This window comes from Hirundo rustica, chromosome 29 (genome assembly GCF_015227805.2).
Source record: "Hirundo rustica isolate bHirRus1 chromosome 29, bHirRus1.pri.v3, whole genome shotgun sequence".
In the NCBI taxonomy this organism is placed as follows: Eukaryota; Metazoa; Chordata; class Aves; order Passeriformes; family Hirundinidae; genus Hirundo; species Hirundo rustica.
The window spans coordinates 1789842-1807601 of record NC_053478.1 but is presented as its reverse complement, the minus strand read 5'-3'; the positions used below and the strand labels follow the sequence as shown (position 1 = coordinate 1807601).

At 52.1% G+C, this 17760-nt stretch overlaps 2 protein-coding genes across 2 annotated transcripts in view; one reads left to right on the top strand and one right to left on the bottom strand.

The window, feature by feature from the left end:
* The window catches only part of LOC120764178 (keratin-associated protein 19-2-like), a 7281-nt gene extending 3961 nt beyond the window's left edge, over positions 1 to 3320 (bottom strand). Inside the window, 1 exon segment of the mRNA XM_040087983.1 lies at positions 3265 to 3320. Within this exon segment, the coding sequence (XP_039943917.1) occupies positions 3265 to 3320 (56 nt within the window).
* Positions 3321 to 11666: 8346 nt separating this feature from the next.
* Positions 11667 to 17195, top strand: LOC120764177 (loricrin-like). The gene is made up of 3 exons (XM_058423758.1): positions 11667 to 11722; positions 11810 to 11898; positions 15880 to 17195. The coding sequence occupies exons 1-3, from the start codon at positions 11667 to 11669 to the stop codon at positions 17193 to 17195; spliced, it is 1461 nt and encodes a 486-aa protein (XP_058279741.1).
* The last annotated feature ends 565 nt before the right edge of the window (positions 17196 to 17760 follow it).

Here is a 17760-nt window from a genome sequence, read left to right as displayed (position 1 = left end):
CGGACCGTGGTGGCTCTCCAGGGAGCTCCGCGGGGTTTCACAACTCACACCGATCCCGCCCCGGTTTCCGCCGGGTTCCGTCCTTCCCTGGCACCGGAGGCTCCCGGGTGCCGCCCGAGGGGCCCGGGGCGCTCGGAGCGGCTGTGGGAGGGGAAGGTGGAGCAGGAGCCGTGTCGAAACCCCAAATTGCTGCCGCGATAAAGGCAGAGGTGGGAAAGCAGGTCCGGGGTGGTTCTTTTACCCGGGACTCAGTGAAGAAACGAGGCGGCGCTCAAAGGAGAGGAGAGGTGAACCTGGAAGAGGTGAATTCCAGGCTGGAAGGAAGCTCAGAGCGTCATCGCCGAGCTCCTGGGAGTTCTCCCTCAGTTTATTCCTGCACCTGCCTGTATTTGCCCTGCTCCTGTCCCGTGGGGCTTGGAAAGGAGAAAATCCCCTTTGGGTTGGAAGGGGCTCGAAGCAGAGACTGTTCCCACTGTCCCAGGCTGCTCCAAGCCGCACCCGACCCGGCCTTGGACACTTCCAGGCATCCAGGGGAATCCGAAACTTCTCTGGACCACCTCTGCCAGGGCCTTCCCGCCCTCACAGCCGAGGGTTCCTTCCCAATATCCCATCTAAACCTTCTCTCTGTCCGTTCAAAGCCAATCCCCCTCATCCTGTCACCCCAGGCCCTTGGGAACAGGATGAGGAGACTTTCAGACGCCTCTACCCCGCGCAAAACATCGAATTTCGGATGCGTCCCCCAAAACAGGTCCCGGTTCTCCTGCCCTCTGCTGAAATCCTCATGGAAATAACCAAAAATTCGTCTGTGGGTGAGGGGGAAAGGCTCCAGCATCCTCAAAAGTCACCGTGCCCCGGAGCCACGAGGCTTCTCCCCGCTCCAGAGCTGGCAGCTGAACATTTGGGGTTGGTTTTTTGTGGCCCCAGAGGCGCCAGGAGCCGGTGGCACCGGGAGGGTCCCCGGTGCTGGTGACATTCCTTCCTCCAGCTGTCCTCAGACCGGCTAATCCCGATTTAGGCCAAAAACCTCCCGAAGCCTTTGGGGAGTTCCCAGGCGAATAAATAAACAGTCGGATATGAGTCCCGAGGATAATGAATGGGGCAATTAAGACTTTCCATTTGATGACTGCAATCTTCTGAATAACAACGAGGGCAGGAAGCTGCCTCAGTGTCACAGGGGGAATAAAAAAAAAAAATAAAATAAATAATAATAAAAAAAAAAACCTGGGCAGGTGACCCAGTAAAGAGCTGGGTGGATCCTCAAAAACAGGAAGCAATGCAGTTGAACTGGCCAGGGCACGAGCAGCTCCCTGTTCCCGAGGAGTTTGTCCTGCCTCCCAGAAATGCCTCCGTGTCAGAAATGGGAAAAGGCAGAAAGCTCTCGCAGCCTGAAGTTAAAAGGATGCGAGAACGAGGGCGTAAAACAATAATACAGTGTCTTCGTGCTGCGTGGAGTTGGGCCTTAGCAAGTGGAAAAATATATTAAGAGAGATAATTTTTAAAAGTTTAATAAAGAGGCTCTGTGTGCTGTAGAAGAGTGTAAAAAGTTCCTGAATAATAATAAAAAATATTATTATATTGTATAATGTATATATAATGTGTATATATGATGTGTATATATGTATTGTATATGTGATGTGTTTGTGTATAATGTGTATATGTGTGTATTTTATAGCTATAATGTGTATATATATGTATTATGTATATAATGTACTTGTATATGTATTATATCTATAATGTGTGTGTATATATAATGTGTATATGTGTGTATTATATATGATATATGTGTTATATCTTTGTGCATTATCAATTTTTATATATATAATGTGTATATATGTGTATTATATATATAATGTGTGTATACGTGTTATCTATTATGTGTATATACATTATTTATTAATTATATATATAATGTGTGTGTGTGCATTGTGTATATAATGTATATATATGTTATGTATATAATGTGTCTATATGGGGTTTTTATATATATTAAACAAACGTAAGGAATACCTGTAGCTTTAATGTTTGGCTTAATACAGGTGTCTGTGAGCTCTTGACAATTTGCTGTTGGTTGGAAAACTTTTTCTTAAAAAGGGCCTCATAACTCAGAGGTGTGAGCCCGTCTTTAAATTGTCTCCCGCTGCACTAAGATTGATACCACAATAAAGATCACAGAGATCATCGTTATCCAGAAATACAAATATCCAGCACTCCAGTTCCGCGGTGGGGAGGAGAGGGAGAATGGGGAAATGCCCAGGAGGGGCTCTGGAAAACCCCTGTGTGTGGAGATAAAAGGTTTGGAGTGAGTAAAGTCAAATAAAGGCTCGATGTTCAGAGCTGCAGGGAGTGACCCAAGGCAAAAACCACGAGGATTCATTTCCCTCCCCTCAATGGTGGACGCTGTTCCCTCTGGGGAGGTCTTGGGAAAAAAAAATAAAAATTACGGCACCTCAGAGCGGTTTGGGTCAAAAGAACCCTCAAAAATCTCCTTGCCCCACCCAAGGACAGCTTCTAAACCATGAGGATTTATTTCCCTCCCTTCAGGACGCTGTTCCCTCTGGGAAGATCTTGAAATATCAAAATTACGGAACCTCAGAGCGGTTTGGGTCAAAAAGAAACCTCAAAATTCTCCTTGTCCCACCCAAGGACAGCTTCTAAACCATGAGGATTTATTTCCCTCCCTTCAGGACGCTGTTCCCTCTGGGGAGATCTCCAAATGTCAAAATTACAGAACCTCAGAGCAGTTTGGGTCAAAAAGAACCCTCAAAAATCTCCTTGTCCCACCCAAGGACAGCTTCTAAACCACGGGGATTTATTTCCCTCCCTTCAGGATGCTGTTCCCTCTGGGGAGATCTTGAAATATCAAGATTACGGCACCTCAGAGCGGTTTGGGTCAAAAAGAACCCCCCAAAATCTCCTTGTCCCACCCAAGGACAGCTTCTCCTATCCCAGGTCACTGGGAGAGAGCAGAATTCCCTCCCGGGAGGGGATAAAATAAAAAACCCCAGGCAGGCCAGGCTCTGCTCAGGCTGCCCCAGCCCAGGAACGGCGTCATTAAAGCCCGAGAACATTCCTCCCTGCCCGTTCCCCAGGGTGGGGCAGCGGCAGCCGCTTCCCGGGGCCACCCCTGCCCCGGGTGCGCTGTCCCCAAAGCCGCGGAGGCGCGGGAGGCACGGCCCCGAGCCCACGGACCGCTCATCGCCGGGATTCCTTTGCGGGCACGGGAGGTTTTGGCTCTGAGCTGGTGCCTGCGTCACCCCACGGCACCTCTGGCCTGGGGGACGCTCCCCCGGCTCGATCCCTGCGGGAGTGCCCGGCTCCATCCGGGTCAGGGAGAATAAAACTCGGGAGGTGTTGTTTTCCGAAGGCTCGCTCTGAAATCTATTTATCCTTCTCCGTTACAGGCTCACCAGATGTGAGCTCTCACTAACAAGTCCAGAAAATGAGCGAAAGTGGCGTCTATCCGTGTTACCCTGGTTTTTCTGAGTTTTTTTATTAGCCTTTTGATTTTCATAAATGGAGTCAGATCTTTTAGTTACTGTAGAATATTAGAGCAGTTCTTCTACCTTTCCCACAGAAGTAATATAAACAAATCCTTTGGTTTTCATTCTCTGTCCTTTGTTTGCACATTTCTAACCTGAAAACAATTGTAACTGACAATTCGTCTGGCCACTGAGGCTGAGGGGTGGAAACCCCAAAAAGCCAATCTTCTGCTAGACCCACAAATGTATAAAAGTAAAAGAATAAACAAAGGGTCTCTTCTCTCCGCCCTTTCAGCTGGGAGCTGGATCAGAAGAACCTCTGCAGAAATCTCTTGTCTTCGTGTGATTTCTTTGTGTTTCACGGTGACATATCCGAGGCTATTTAAGTATAATTTATCCAACAAACAGCTGACATCTATATTATTTATGTTTCTAACCCAGTTACGGTCTCCTGAAACCTGCAATTTCACCCATTTACAGAAAACCACCCAGATTTCTGAAGAAGGTGCAAAAAAAAAAAGACAACTAATCCACACCCCAAATTCTCCCTCTTGGCTCCCGTAAATCACCACACATTAAAACCCCAAATCCGAGTTTTTCACCCCGTGGGATCACACAATGCCATCCAAACGTGATCCCAGAGCCGTCGCTCATTTTCAGAATGGGTTTTTTAAGGCCTCAGGCCAAATTGCAGCGCTTCCCTGAAGTTCTGTTCCTGCCAGCACAGAGTCCAAAATCCTCAGCATCCCAATTTCCCACAGCTCCCTGTTACCTTGGTTTTTCTGAGCCTTTCGATTTTCTTAAATGGAGTCAGATCTTTTTAGTTATTGTACAACATTAGGAGCAGTTTTCTACCTTTCTCACAGATGTAACATAAATAAATCCTTTGTTTTTCATTCTCTGTCCTTTATTTGCGTATTTCTAACCTGAAAACAATTGTAACTGACAATTGGTCTGGCCACTGAGGCTGAGGGGTGGAAACCCCAATAAAGCCAATCTTCTGATAGACCCACAAATGTATAAAAAGTAAAAAAATAAACAAAGGGGTCTCTTCTTCTCTCCGCTCTCTCAGCTGGGAGCTGGGTCAGAAGGACCTCTGCGAAAATCTCTTGTCTGCGTGTGACTGCTTTGTGCGTCCCCCATCCCGGAGCAGAGGGAAATGATCTCTGCCCACCCCAGGCGGCCCCAGGGTCACCACCTCGGTGGGAATCCCAGCTCCAGGGATAATCTGACGGGATCTGGGATGACGCAGCCCAACTGTGCTGGAAGGAGGTGACCCCAAATTCTGCTGCCGTGGCCAAACCCTGCCGTGAGGAGGCCGTGGGGGTGATAAGGGATCTGCAGCTCTTGCTCAATTGTGGCTTCTCCTCCTTTCTGTTTCTGCCTGGGTCACGCTCAGCTCCGAGTCCTGGCTTGCCGGAAAGGCTCAGATTTTATTTGTTTTCAAAATGTTCCTTCACTTCTCCAGAAATTTCGGTTATTTTAAAGGGATCGTTTGTGTTGGACCACATTGGGAAAGCTCCCACCAGCCCAGACGGCTCCAATCCACCTCCAGCCTGGCCTGGAACACTTCCAGGGATGGGAAATCAGTGGGATAACCTGGGCCACGGCCTCCCCACCCTCACAGGGAACAGCTCCTGCCCAAAATCCCACCTTGAATCCCCCCTCTTTCAGTGTGAACTCATTCCCAGTGTCCTGTCCCTGCAGTTCCTGAGGGAAAAAATCCCTCTCCAGCTTCGCTGGAGCCCCTGGAGATCCTGGAAAGGGCTCTGAGATCTCCACATTCCCAACATTCCCAAGCCTGGATCCTTGGGGAACAATCTCCAACCCCCTTCACCATCCTCCTGGGCCCTCCAGGCTTCGCCAGGAATTGAACGGAGCAGTCGGAAGCGTTTCGATCCCGGGGCCGTTCCTGCACTGCAGCCTCCGGGATTTAAAGCCGGGCAAGGCTGTGCTAAGCTGAGCTCTGCTTTGGGCCGTCCCAAAGGCAGGCCCAGCTCATCCCAAATCCCCAGTGAAGCTCCGAGGGTTTCCCAACGAGCCCGGGAAGAATGAGGAACCAGGACAGGGGAAAGAAGAAAATAGAAGCCAGGGTGTGCCCGAGGCTTTAAATGTCGGTGGCAAAGCGCAGGGAGCAAATAAAAGTGAAATTAGGGAAGCAAGGTGCAGCTGGACAATCGACTGTTCCACTGCCAAAACCACCGGCAATTAATTATGGGGGAAAGTTGTCCTGCTTGGGGGACACAAACCTCATCACCCGTGTCGAAACTCCTTGGCAGGGAGTTTCTAAATCACAGCAGGTGTTGAAATCAGGAGAGATGCACGCAGAAATCAGGAGAGATGCTCCCAGGAATCAGGGGAAATGCACGCAGAAATCAGGAGATTCTCACAGAAATCAGGAGAGATGCACGCAGAAATCAGGAGAGATGCTCCCAGAAATCAGGGGAAATGCACGCAGAAATCAGGAGATTCTCACAGAAATCAGGGGAAATGCACGCAGAAATCAGGAGACTCTCACAGAAATCAGGAGAATTGCACACAGAAATCAAGAGAGATGCATGCAGAAATCAGGAGATTCTCACAAAAATCAGGAGAACTGCACACAGAAATCAGGAGATTCTCACAGAAATCAGGAGAGATGCACGCAGAAATCAGGAGATTCTCACAGAAATCCGGAGAAATGCTCCCAGAAATCAGGAGAAATGCACACAGAAATCAGGAGAGATGAACACAGCAATCAGGAGAGTCTCACAGAAATCAGGAGAAATGAACACAGAAGTCAGGAAATTCTCACAGAAATCAGGAGAAATGAACACAGAAATCAGGAGAAGGGGACCCAGAAATCACGAAAAATGCGCACAGAAATCAGGAGAAATGAACACAGAAATCAGGAGATTCTCACAGAAACCAGGATAAATGCTCCCAGAAATCAGGAGAAATGCTCCCAGGAATCAAGAGAATTGCTCCCAGGAATCCAGAGCGATTTCAGCCTGCTGGGGAATTTCAGGAATCTCAGGATTGTCTCCGCAGCCCCTCCCCAGCTCCGTCCTTGCAGTGAAATCCGTGCCCACCCCTCCCCTTCCCCGTGCCCGCTGAGAGCCACCAAACCCCGCTCCGTCATTGCCCACATTTAACTTTTTTTTTTGAGAAGAACCCTTGAAATTCCCAAGACAGGGCTGAGAAATTTAGATTCTCACAGAAATCAGGAGAATTGCACGCAGAAATCAGGAGATTCTCACAGAAATCAGGAGAGATGCAAGCAGAAATCAGGAGATTCTCACAGAAATCAGGAGAGATGCAAGCAGAAATCAGGAGATTCTCGCAGAAATCAGGAGATTCTCGCAGAAATCCGGAGAAATGCTCCCAGAAATCAGGAGAAATGCACACAGAAATCAGGAGAGATGAACACAGCAATCAGGAGAGTCTCACAGAAATCAGGAGAAATGAACACAGAAGTCAGGAAATTCTCACAGAAATCAGGAGAAATGCACCCAGAAATCAGGAGAAGGGGACCCAGAAATCACGAAAAATGCGCACAGAAATCAGGAGAAATGAACACAGAAGTCAGGAGATTCTCACAGAAACCAGGATAAATGTTCCCAGAAATCAGGAGAAATGCTCCCAGGAACCAAGAGAATTGCTCCCAGGAATCCAGAGCGATTTCAGCCTGCTGGGGAATTTCAGGAATCTCAGGATTGTCTCCGCAGCCCCTCGCCAGCTCCATCCCCTCCTCAGCGCGTCCTTGCAGTGAAATCCGTGCCCACCCCTCCCCTTCCCCGTGCCCGCTGAGAGCCACCAAACCCCGCTCCGTCATTGCCCACATTTAACATTTTTTTTTGAGAAGAACCCTTGAAATTCCCAAGACGGGGCTGAGAAATTTTATAAATACAAAATAAATAAAAAAAAAGGCACCTACACAGGCACAACCTACAGAGATTTATGAATTCAGATCTATGTCACCGAGACACACAAAGCAATCACACGCAGACAAGAGATTTTCGCAGAGGTTCCTCTGATCCAGCTCCCAGCTGAAAGGGCGGAGAGAAGAGACCCCTTTGTTTATTCTTTTACTTTTATACATTTGTGGGTCTAGCAGAAGATTGGCTTTTCGGGGTTTCCACCCCTCAGCCTCAGTGGCCAGACCAATTGTCAGTTACAGTTGTTTTCAGGTTAGAAATACGCAAACAAAGGACAGAGAATGAAAAACAAAGGATTTGTTTATATTACTTCTGTGGGAAAGGTAGAAGAACTGCTCTAATATTCTACAGTAACTAAAAGATCTGACTCCATCTATGAAAATCAAAAGGCTAATAAAAAACTCAGAAAAACCAGGGTAACAGATCTATACGCTGAAATCACCCGGCACACCTTCCCCTCGGGCTGTGGCATCCTAAAACCCCAGGATTCGGGGGTTTTTTTTGGTTCCAGCCTCATCCCGAGCGCCCCTGCTCGCGGCAGCAGGGATAAACAAAGCTGTTCCAGATATCCCGAGCACGTGCTGCGGCCATGGCAGCCCGGAATCCCTTCCCTGCCCTACTTTCCTCCCAGCCCCAGAACCCCTCCGGACAATTCCCGTCGGGAGCTGGGTGGTCTCAGCTGGGTGTTCCTGAATTTAAACCTCACCTCGGTTCTGTGGGAAACATTTCGGGAAAGGCCGGGAGGTGATTTTTAAAATTTTATTTTGCCTTTTTTTTTTTTTTTCCTTCTCTTTTTTCTTTTTTTCTTTTCTTTTATTTCTTTTTTTTCCCCGCCCCGTGTTTATTTATTTCATCGAACTTTTTTTTCCTGTGGGCACTCGGCTGCTCGTCCTCCAGCGGCCAGGCGTGTGCGTGTGTGTGAGCATCCCTCGGGAGAAGAGATTTCCAAAAGTCTCCGTAATGATAAAAATTAGGAAATTAAAAAAAAAAAAAAAAGAAGTTAATACAATTTCGGGGCTCCCTGTAACAAAACCCTGCGGGTATCCCAGGAAATCCCGGGTTGGATGAGAGCCCTGGGGAGGGGATCCCTTGTGCTGTGCCTCCTCCAGCCAGGCTCCGCGGTGGGGCTCGGGGAGGATGAGATAAGGCTGGGATAAGGCTGGGATAAGGCTGGGATAAGGCTGGGATAAGGCTGGGATAAGGCTGGGATAAGGCTGGGATAAAGCTGGGACAAGGCTGGGATAAGGCTGGGATAAGGCTGGGATAAGGCTGGGATAAGGCTGGGATAAGGCTGGGATAAAGCCAGGATAAGGCTGGGATAAGGCTGGGATAAGGCTGGGATAAGGCTGGGATAAAGCCGGGATAAGGCTGGGATAAGGCTGGGATGGCCTCGGGCTCCGGGGCAGGAGCTGGGCAGGAAGGTGGCACCCGGCTGGCGCAGCCCGCGGCAGGGAACAGCTCCGAAATAACAAACCAAGGGCCCGTTGCCTCAGTCCAGCTCCGTCCTCCCAGCTCTGACACTTGCCTGGAGCTGGAGGAGCTTCCTGGAGCCATTCCAGGCTGGCAGGAGGAAGACAGGAGGAGTGGGAGCAGGATCCATCCCCGGTGGATTCCCCTGGAGTGGGGAATGGGGATGAGGGCCTCACCACCCTCACAGGGAACGATTCCTTCCCCAACGCCAACCGAAATTTCCCCTTTTTTGTGTTTTTTAACTTCTCCCGTCACTCCAAACCCTGGTGCAAACCTCTCCCCCTGCCCCCTGTAGCCCCTCCAGGTCCTGGAAGGCCACAGCGAGGTCACCCCAAAGCCTCTCCTCCTCAGGCTGAGCAATCCCGGCTCCCTCAGCCTTTCTCCCAACCTCCCCAAGGAACCATTTCACTCCTTTGGCCTCCTTCTCTGCAGGTCAAACCCTCCGAAGGCTGCAAACCACCCGGAGCCTCCCAGGTTTGCATCACTCCATCCTCTGCCTGGGTGTTTTTTGGGGAGCCGCGGCTCCTCGGAGCCCAACGTGTCCCTCCAGCCCTGGGCAATAACGTGGGAGTCATTAGGAACATATAATCCACAGCCCGGCTTGCATCACGCCTTTAATGACACGTCTGGCGGCTCAGAAATAACTCCCAGAATGAGGAATAAATTCCCCCGCACCCATAAAGAAAAAAAAAAAGGGAAAAAAAAAAAAAATACCCCAAACCCTCGCCTTTCCACTCTGGAACGTCGGGCTTTTCCTAAATTTTCAAAAATTAAATCAAAATATTTTTCCCCTTTTTTTTAATTTTTTTTTTTCCCCCGCCCTGGAAGCGTGTCCGGTCTTCGCCGTTTCCTCACTTCGCTCGGGGGCAGGTGGAGCCGCGCAGTAATTTTTTTAACAACAAAAGAGGTGGTGGTGGAAGGAAGGGCGATAGCGATCTCTGCAATGACGAGCCCGAGATTATGCGAGGTAAGTGGGCAGCCGGGGCTGGGCTTGGCCGTAAATAAATCAATCATTGTTCCTTTCCAAGAGGAGGACCGCATCCTATATAAAAGTTGTCCCATGCCACATTCCCTCAGTCCCGTTGACTCCTGTCCGCTGGTTCGTGCCGTGGGACACGGTAAGAGATCCCGTGCTGCTGAGGAAAAAATTAACCTGGCTGATTAGGCTTGGAATGCTGAGGTGGAAATGTGGGAGTTAATGTGGCTTTTGGGGCCTCACCGTTCAAAAATTCCTCTTTATTTGCAGGGTTGTGTTGTTTGTGTTTTTTTTTTTAATTTATTTATTTTTGTTTGTTTGTTTTGGTGAGTTCTTGTTTGTTTTGTTTTTGTTTTGTTTTGTTTTTGTTTTGTTTTGTTTTGTTTTCCCCTGCCGATTCAGGGCTCATGTAACCCACACGGGAAAAAGGAGAGAGCTGGGACATGGAAAATCTGGGGGTTTGGAGCCCCTTGGATTTCACCGGTGCCCACCACAAACACTCACACAACTCCTTGAACATTCTCGGAAAACCATCCTTGAGGGAGAGGGCAGGGAGAAGAGGGTTTGCAGGTACTCAGCAAGGAGTGGGAAACAGAGGAACAGAAACACAGCGTGGGGCTCTACCCTCATTTCCTCATCGTTTCCTCATTTCCTCATTTCCCAGCCTTTCACCTGGACGGGGAATGGGTTGGTTTGTTTGTTTATTTGTTTTTGTTGGGCTCTTCCCTTCCTGGAGGAGCCGTTTTGGCCCCAGGCCTTTGGACACCTGATCCTGCCGATCTCCTCCTGTCAGAGCGGTTCCTTTCCCCCCACAAACATCAATTCCCGCTGCCGGCAGACAAGGACGCGGCCGGGATTAAGCGCGAAAAAAGCGCTCAAACTTCAGAGCATCCCTCGGGGACAGAGGCGCCTCAACCCCTGCAAGTGCGGCCCTGCAGCTGATGAAGTTTTGGGTGTTTTTTTTTCTTTTTCCCTCTTCTTTTTGCATCGCTGACAGCTTTTCCACAGGCTGCTCCTTCTCCTTCCGAAGGAGAAACGAAACGCGGAGCTCCTTTGAGAGCGGGACTGGAGAATTTCAGAGCGCAATCAAGTTACTGTCATGCAAATGACGGGCCGGGTTCTTTCTTTCCTGCGGCCAGGGAATGTTAATCCTTATCCCTGAGCACCGCAGCCCTTCCAGAATCCCCCAAACCACGTCCGGACGAGGGCAGTTCTGGGGTACCACGGCCTCTCGTGCCTCCTGCACCTGCTGCAAGAGAGAATTGTCAGGGAATTACTGCTGTCCTAGATTAAATAAAAATTATATATATATATATATTATATATAAATATATATATTTTTATATATATATAATTTATATTTAAATTTATAGTTATATTTATCTTATTTTATTTTTATATATTATATATTAATATATGTTAATATAGATGTTATAATATATTAAAATATATCTATATATTTAATATATATTAAATATATTTATATATAATTTTAATAATTAATATATTTATATTAAATATATATATTTTTATATTTATATTTATATAAATATATATTTAAAAATTATATCTGGTTGAGGAGGTTCTGTAGATGGAACAAGCTGAAAACTTCACAGGTTTTCACTTTAATTCGGTTTAATTCCTTAAGCTGGCAACCTCTGCCATCAGTCAGAGGCGGAGGAAGGAGCAAGAAGGGAAGAGAGGACAATTCCCCGCTGGAAGGGGATGGGCTGGCCCAGCTACACAACCTTCCCTCCCTCTGGAAGCGCTCAGGCCTGGGTTTATTTCCTTGTCTCTCTCTCGCAGGACTCCCGTGACACAGACCATGGGCTCCCACCAGCAGAAGGGCGACGGCCAGGGGATGTCTGAGCAGTCCGGAGGGTGCCACAGCGGCGGCGGCTGCGGCTGCTGCTGCTGCCACGGAGGAGGAGGAGGAGGAGGAGGAGGAGGAGGAGGATGCTGCCACAGCAGCGGAGGATACCAGAGCCAGGGATCGTCCTGCCACGGAGGAGGAGGCGGCTGCTGCGGCGGCGGCGGCGGCAGCGGTGGCGGTGGCGGTGGCGGGATGATTTATCAGACTCACATGGCATCGTCCTCCTGTGGAGGTGGAGGAGGAGGAGGAGGAGGAGGAGGAGGAGGAGGCCAGCAGAGCCAAGGATCCATCTGCATCATTGGAGGAGGAGGAGGAGGGGGCTCAGGGCAGCAAAGCCAAGGCCCCATCATTATAGGAGGGGGTGGAGGCGGCGGAGGAGGAGGTTCTGACCACCAGAGCCATGTACCCATCTGCATCGGAGGAGGAGGAGGAGGAGGAGGAGGAGGAGGGGGTGGTGGCCAGCAAAGCCAAGGTCCCATCTGCATAGGTGGAGGTGGTGGTGGAGGTGGTGGTGGTGGAGGTTCAGGCCAGCAGGGCAAAGGAATCATCATTATTGGCGGAGGAGGAGGTGGAGGAGGAGGTGGTGGTGGCTCAGGCCACCAGGGCCAAGGTCCCATCTGCATTGGAGGGGGCAGTGGAGGAGGAGGAGGAGGAGGAGGAGGAGGAGGTGGTGGTCAGCAAAGCCAAGGCCCCATCTGTGTCAGTGGGGGCGGCAAGGGAGGAGGAGGAGGAGGAGGAGGTGGCAGCAAGGGAGGAGGAGGAGGAGGAGGTGGTGGAGGAGGTGGAGGCTCAGGGCACCAGGGCCAAGGTCCCATCATTATTAGTGGAGGAGGCGGTGGTGGCAAAGGAGGAGGAGGAGGAGGAGGAGGTGGAGGAGGATGTGGTGGCTCAGGACAGCAGGGCCAAGGTCCCATCATTATTAGTGGAGGAGGAGGTGGTGGCAAGGGAGGAGGAGGAGGAGGAGGTGGAGGAGGTTCAGGCCACCAGGGGCAAGGTCCCATCTGCATTGGAGGTGGAGGAGGAGGAGGAGGAGGTGGTGGTGGTCAGCAAAGCCAAGGTCCCATCATTATTAGTGGTGGTGGTGGTGGAGGTGGTGGTGGCTCAAGCCACCAAGGCCAAGGTCCCATCTGCATTGGTGGGGGTGGCATGGGTGGAGGAGGAGGAGGAGGAGGAGGCTCAGGCCACCAGGGTCAAGGTCCCATCTGCATCGGAGGAGGAGGAGGAGGAGGAGGAGGAGGAGGAGGCTCAGGCCACCAGGGTCAAGGTCCCATCTGCATCGGAGGAGGAGGAGGAGGAGGAGGAGGGTCAGGGCACCAAGGTCAAGGTCCCATCATTATTAGTGGTGGTGGAGGAGGAGGAGGAGGAGGGGGCTCAGGGCAGCAAAGCCAAGGCCCCGTGTGCATTGGGGGAGGAGGAGGAGGAGGTGGAGGAGGCCACCAGGGCCAAGGTCCCGTCGTCATCATCGGGGGTGGAGGAGGTGGAGGAGGTGGAGGAGGCTCCTCCAGCTCCGGGGGAATGTCCATGCAGCAGCAGACCCAGCCCATCTGCTGGCCACCGCAGACCAAGCACAAGTAGAGGCTGCCAGAAGGACTCTGACACCGAGGAAGCCCAGGAGATGAAAACACCTCACATTTCCTCCTCTGTTAAATTTATTTGTGTTGTCCTCTTCTCCCTTCCCCTGGGAATTCCCTGACCGGAACCTCTGGTGTGTCCGTAATTCCAGCCAGGGTTGCTCCATGTGCCTGTTCCTGCCTCAGTTTTCAAGTGCTTGAAACCAGACAATAAAACTTGCAGTTCTAGAGAGTTCCGTGTGCGAGTGGTTGGATTCTGCTTTGTTTCCATCCCTGGTTTGATTCCAGCGCTGTTGCAATAAAGCTCCAGAGCAAAACTGCACTGAAACCACACCGGCAGAAGAGGTTTTGGATACACTAAATATTCTCAGGTCATTTTTTAATTTCTCTTGACGATGATCCTGATTTTTGCCTGTCAGAGAAGGCAGCACAAAGCTGATCCCTGGGGTCTCCCCACCTCACCAAAATTCTGGTGGTGCCCAAGAAAGTCCTGAGCGGGTTCAGAGAGAGAAGATGACAATAACTCTGCTGAGAAGGATTTTCAAGGTGCGATTCCAGAGGAGCTCGGGCCCCTCGTGAGGTGCTGCAGAAGCTCCTGGAGCTCTCGCAGGTGGAAGAGAAATGAAGGGGCTCTCCAACGCTTTTCCAGCCCTGAATCCCCAGTGGGATCAGAGGCCCGGGAGTGCAGCGAGGCCCTTCCAAGGGCTGGGATGCTCAGGATGGAACACCCGGGGATTTCCTCATTCCCACAGGGTTAAAACACAGCTCCGGGTGTGAGTCTTGAGAGGGAGTTTCCCTGTGGGAAGCGACCTCTTTGATGTGGTCTGCTCCGGCAATTAGCAGGGAAAGGGAATTAAACTCGGAACCGTTCTGCGAGGAGGCAGGTGACGGACACCTGGAATTGTCCCAGGAGAAACAGGAGCGACCCACGGCTGTAACGGGTTCTCCTGTCCCTCCACCCTCTGCCCTCTCCCCCTTGGGGACCTCAGCGAGGCAAACACCTCAGAACACCTCCGGATGAGCCCCTCCAGCCAGTGCTGCCGCTGGAATAGCCGAGTTCCCCAGGATTTTGTTACAGGAAGTCATCGAGGGTGCTGAAATTCCAGTGGCTGGGAGCTGCACGAGCGCTGGCATTGCCGGCACAGAGCAAAGCCAGAGTTTGGGGTCCCACTTCAAGGGGGTGGGAGCGGTGCTGTCGGAAATCCCTGCACCTAGAAAAGGCCCAGGAGCAAGGAAACCAGGATCCAAATGACAGAAATCCTCAGGGTGAGAGCAGGAGCAGAGCACAGCCTCAAATCCTGTTTCTTCTTCAGAAATGCCACAGTTATCCCCAAAACGGGCAGGGATTCATTTATTTGGAGATGCTGCCGCTGCTCGGGGGGGATGTTGGATCTGCTTCCCCTCCATCTCCACTGCTCGGAGTGGTGGGACCTTCCCGACCTCTGCTCTCTCCAGAGTGGTGGAATCAAACAGAAAATCCCCGTCAACCCTTCACCGCCGTGGAGGGAAATCTCCCACAGCCACGGGGGATCCCTTCGGCCCCCCAGAAACACCAATCCCGCCCCCGTTCCCTTGGGAGTCTCCAGAGTCACGGGATGATGGAATCACGGAATATCCCCAGGTGGAAGGGACCCCCAAGGACCCCCAGAGCCCCAGCTCCCGGCCCTGCACAGACACCCCCGTTCCTCCAGTCTGTATCACTCAATAAAACCAGGCTCCCCAGCCCCTCCTGGTGTCGGTCACCAGCGGCTGGAGCGGAGGGTGGCAGCCTCCAGAACGCTCAATCCCCGAAATCCTGCCTGGGGATTGACCCACGGGAGCCGAGCTCACGTGCGGGGAGCTGCCGTGGATGCAGGGCGGCCGAGGAAGTGATGCACGGGAGAGGCATCGTCCGCATCCAGTGAGTCAGGGCAAGTGGGATGGAGGAGGAGAGCTTGTTTGGTAAATAAACCTGTCACCATTCCTTCGCATGCCTCACTTCCCACTCGGGAAAAGCGGTATAAAAGTCTCTGGATCTCGGTGTGCTTCACTCGCTCAGCTTTGCCCTGAGGTGTCCGTGGTCTGAGCCGAGAAGGGTAAGTCCAGCTCTGCCCAAGGGAGGGATCCTCCTCTTCCTTTCCTGCTTCCAAAACTCAGAAGTTTTGGTAAAAAAAAACAAAAAAACACCTGGTGGGTGGTGGTGGAAGGGCAGGGAAGTTGCTGGGATGAATTTAAATCTCTTGCTGGTGCCTTGGTCCCACCAGGCCAAACAGAAGCAGGATCAGCCCGTGCTGCTGAAGGTGTTGAGATGGAGATGGAATGTTTGGGATCAGGAGATGGGACAACTTTGGGATAAAAGCTTTAAAAGATGATCCCAGATGCTGCCAAGTGGTGTTGGGCTGGACCGGGGTCACGGGCCTTGGGGAAATTCTCGTGAATTCCCTGCCCTGGAGTAAAAATCTTTTCCTTGCAGGGTCTCTGCTCCAAGATGTGCTCCAGACAAAGCAGGTGCCACGGCTGCGGCTGCTGCTGCTGCTGCCGGGGCAGTCACCAGTCCCAGGGCTCCTCCGGCGGGGGAGGCGGCGGATCCTGCTGCGGCGGAGGATCCTCCGGAGGATCAGCCCAGAAGATCATTATCAGCTCTGGCGGCGGAGGAGGAGGAGGAGGAGGTGGATCCTCTGGGTGCTGCGGTGGAGGATCCGGTGGTGGATCCTCAAAGAGCATGATGGGAGGTGGAGGTTCTTCTGGATGCTGCGGTGGAGGTTCCAGTGGTGGATCTTCAAAGAGCATGATGGGAGGTGGAGGTGGATCCTCTGGATGCTGCGGTGGAGGATCCGGCGGCGGATCCTCAAAGAGCATGATGGGAGGTGGAGGCGGATCCTCTGGATGCTGCGGAGGAGGATCCGGTGGTGGATCTTCAAAGAGCATGATGGGAGGTGGAGGTGGAGGTTCTTCTGGATGCTGCGGTGGAGGTTCCAGTGGTGGATCTTCAAAGAGCATGATGGGAGGCGGAGGAGGAGGAGGTGGATCCTCTGGGTGCTGCGGTGGAGGATCTGGCGGCGGATCCTCAAAGAGCATGATGGGAGGTGGTGGTGGTGGTGGTGGTGGATCCTCTGGATGCTGCGGAGGAGGATCCGGTGGTGGATCCTCAAAGAGCATGATGGGTGGTGGAGGTGGTGGTGGATCCTCTGGATGCTGCGGTGGAGGTTCCAGTGGTGGATCTTCTGGGATGAAGATCATAATGGGAGGTGGAGGTGGTGGTGGTGGTGGAGGTTCTTCTGGATGCTGCGGTGGAGGATCCGGTGGTGGATCCTCAAAGAGCATGATGGGAGGTGGAGGTGGATCCTCTGGATGCTGTGGTGGAGGTTCCAGTGGTGGATCTTCAAAGAGCATGATGGGAGGTGGAGGTGGATCCTCTGGATGCTGTGGTGGAGGTTCCAGTGGTGGATCTTCAAAGAGCATGATGGGAGGCGGTGGTGGTGGTGGAGGCGGATCCTCTGGATGCTGCGGAGGAGGATCCGGTGGTGGATCCTCAAAGAGCATGATGGGAGGTGGAGGTGGAGGTGGTGGTGGATCCTCTGGATGCTGCGGTGGAGGATCCGGTGGTGGCAGTGGGGGATCAGCCCAGAAGATCATCATCAGCTCTGGCGGCGGAGGAGGAGGAGGAGGCTCCTCCGGGTGCTGCGGTGGCGGATCCGGCGGCGGATCCTCAGGAGGGAAAATCATCATGGGAGGGGGAGGCGGTGGCGGATCCTCCGGGTGCTGCGGTGGCGGATCCGGCGGCGGCGGCGGCTCCTCGGGCCAGACCATCATCATCAGCTCTGGAGGCGGCGGCGGGGGCTCGTCCCAGCAGAAATGTCCCATGGTCATCCCCAGCGTGGTGTCCCACCAGACCAAGCAGAGCTCCCACTGGCCCTGCCAGCAGAAGTAACTGCTCCAGGCGGCTCCGGTTCCCGTCGGGAACAGCCGAGTCTCGGCGCTCCCAGCACATCCCTGTCCCTCGTGTCCCCTTGGTGCTGCATCCCTGTGCTGTGAACTCCCAGGTGGCTCCTCTGTGCCATAAATGTGACGGGAAATAAAGATTTCTGTGCATGGACAGAACTGGTCTGTGAGGCTCCTTTTCTCCTTCGTCAGTTTGCTTCCCAGAAATGAATGAAACGTCCAAAACCTTCTGCTGGGAAATGTTCTCCAGCCTCCAGTGCTGGAGCAGGTGCTTGTCAACTGATCTTTCCTATATCCAACCTAATTTTCCCCTCTTTCATCCTGACCCCATTCCCTGTGTCCTGAACCTGCAGTTCCTGAGGAAAAATCCCTCTCCAGCTTCCCTGGAGCCGCTGCAGACCCTGGGAGGGGCTCTGGGCTCTCCACAGGCTCCAACATTCCCAACATTCCCAGCCTGGCTCCACAGGGGAGGGACTCCAGTCCTTTTATCAACTTCAGGGCCTCCTCCGGACTTGCTCCAACAATTCCATGTCCCTTTTATGTTGGGGGCACCA

Coding starts and splice junctions, on each gene's coding strand:
- LOC120764177 (XM_058423758.1), top strand. CDS start 11,667: ATGGGCTCCCACCAGCAGAAGGGCGACGGCCAGGGGATGTCTGAGCAG. Junction 11,723..11,809: donor ATGTCTGAGCAGTCCGGAGG/GTGCCACAGCGG, acceptor ATGCTGCCACAG/CAGCGGAGGATACCAGAGCC. Junction 11,899..15,879: donor CGGCAGCGGTGGCGGTGGCG/GTGGCGGGATGA, acceptor GATCCTCCGGAG/GATCAGCCCAGAAGATCATT.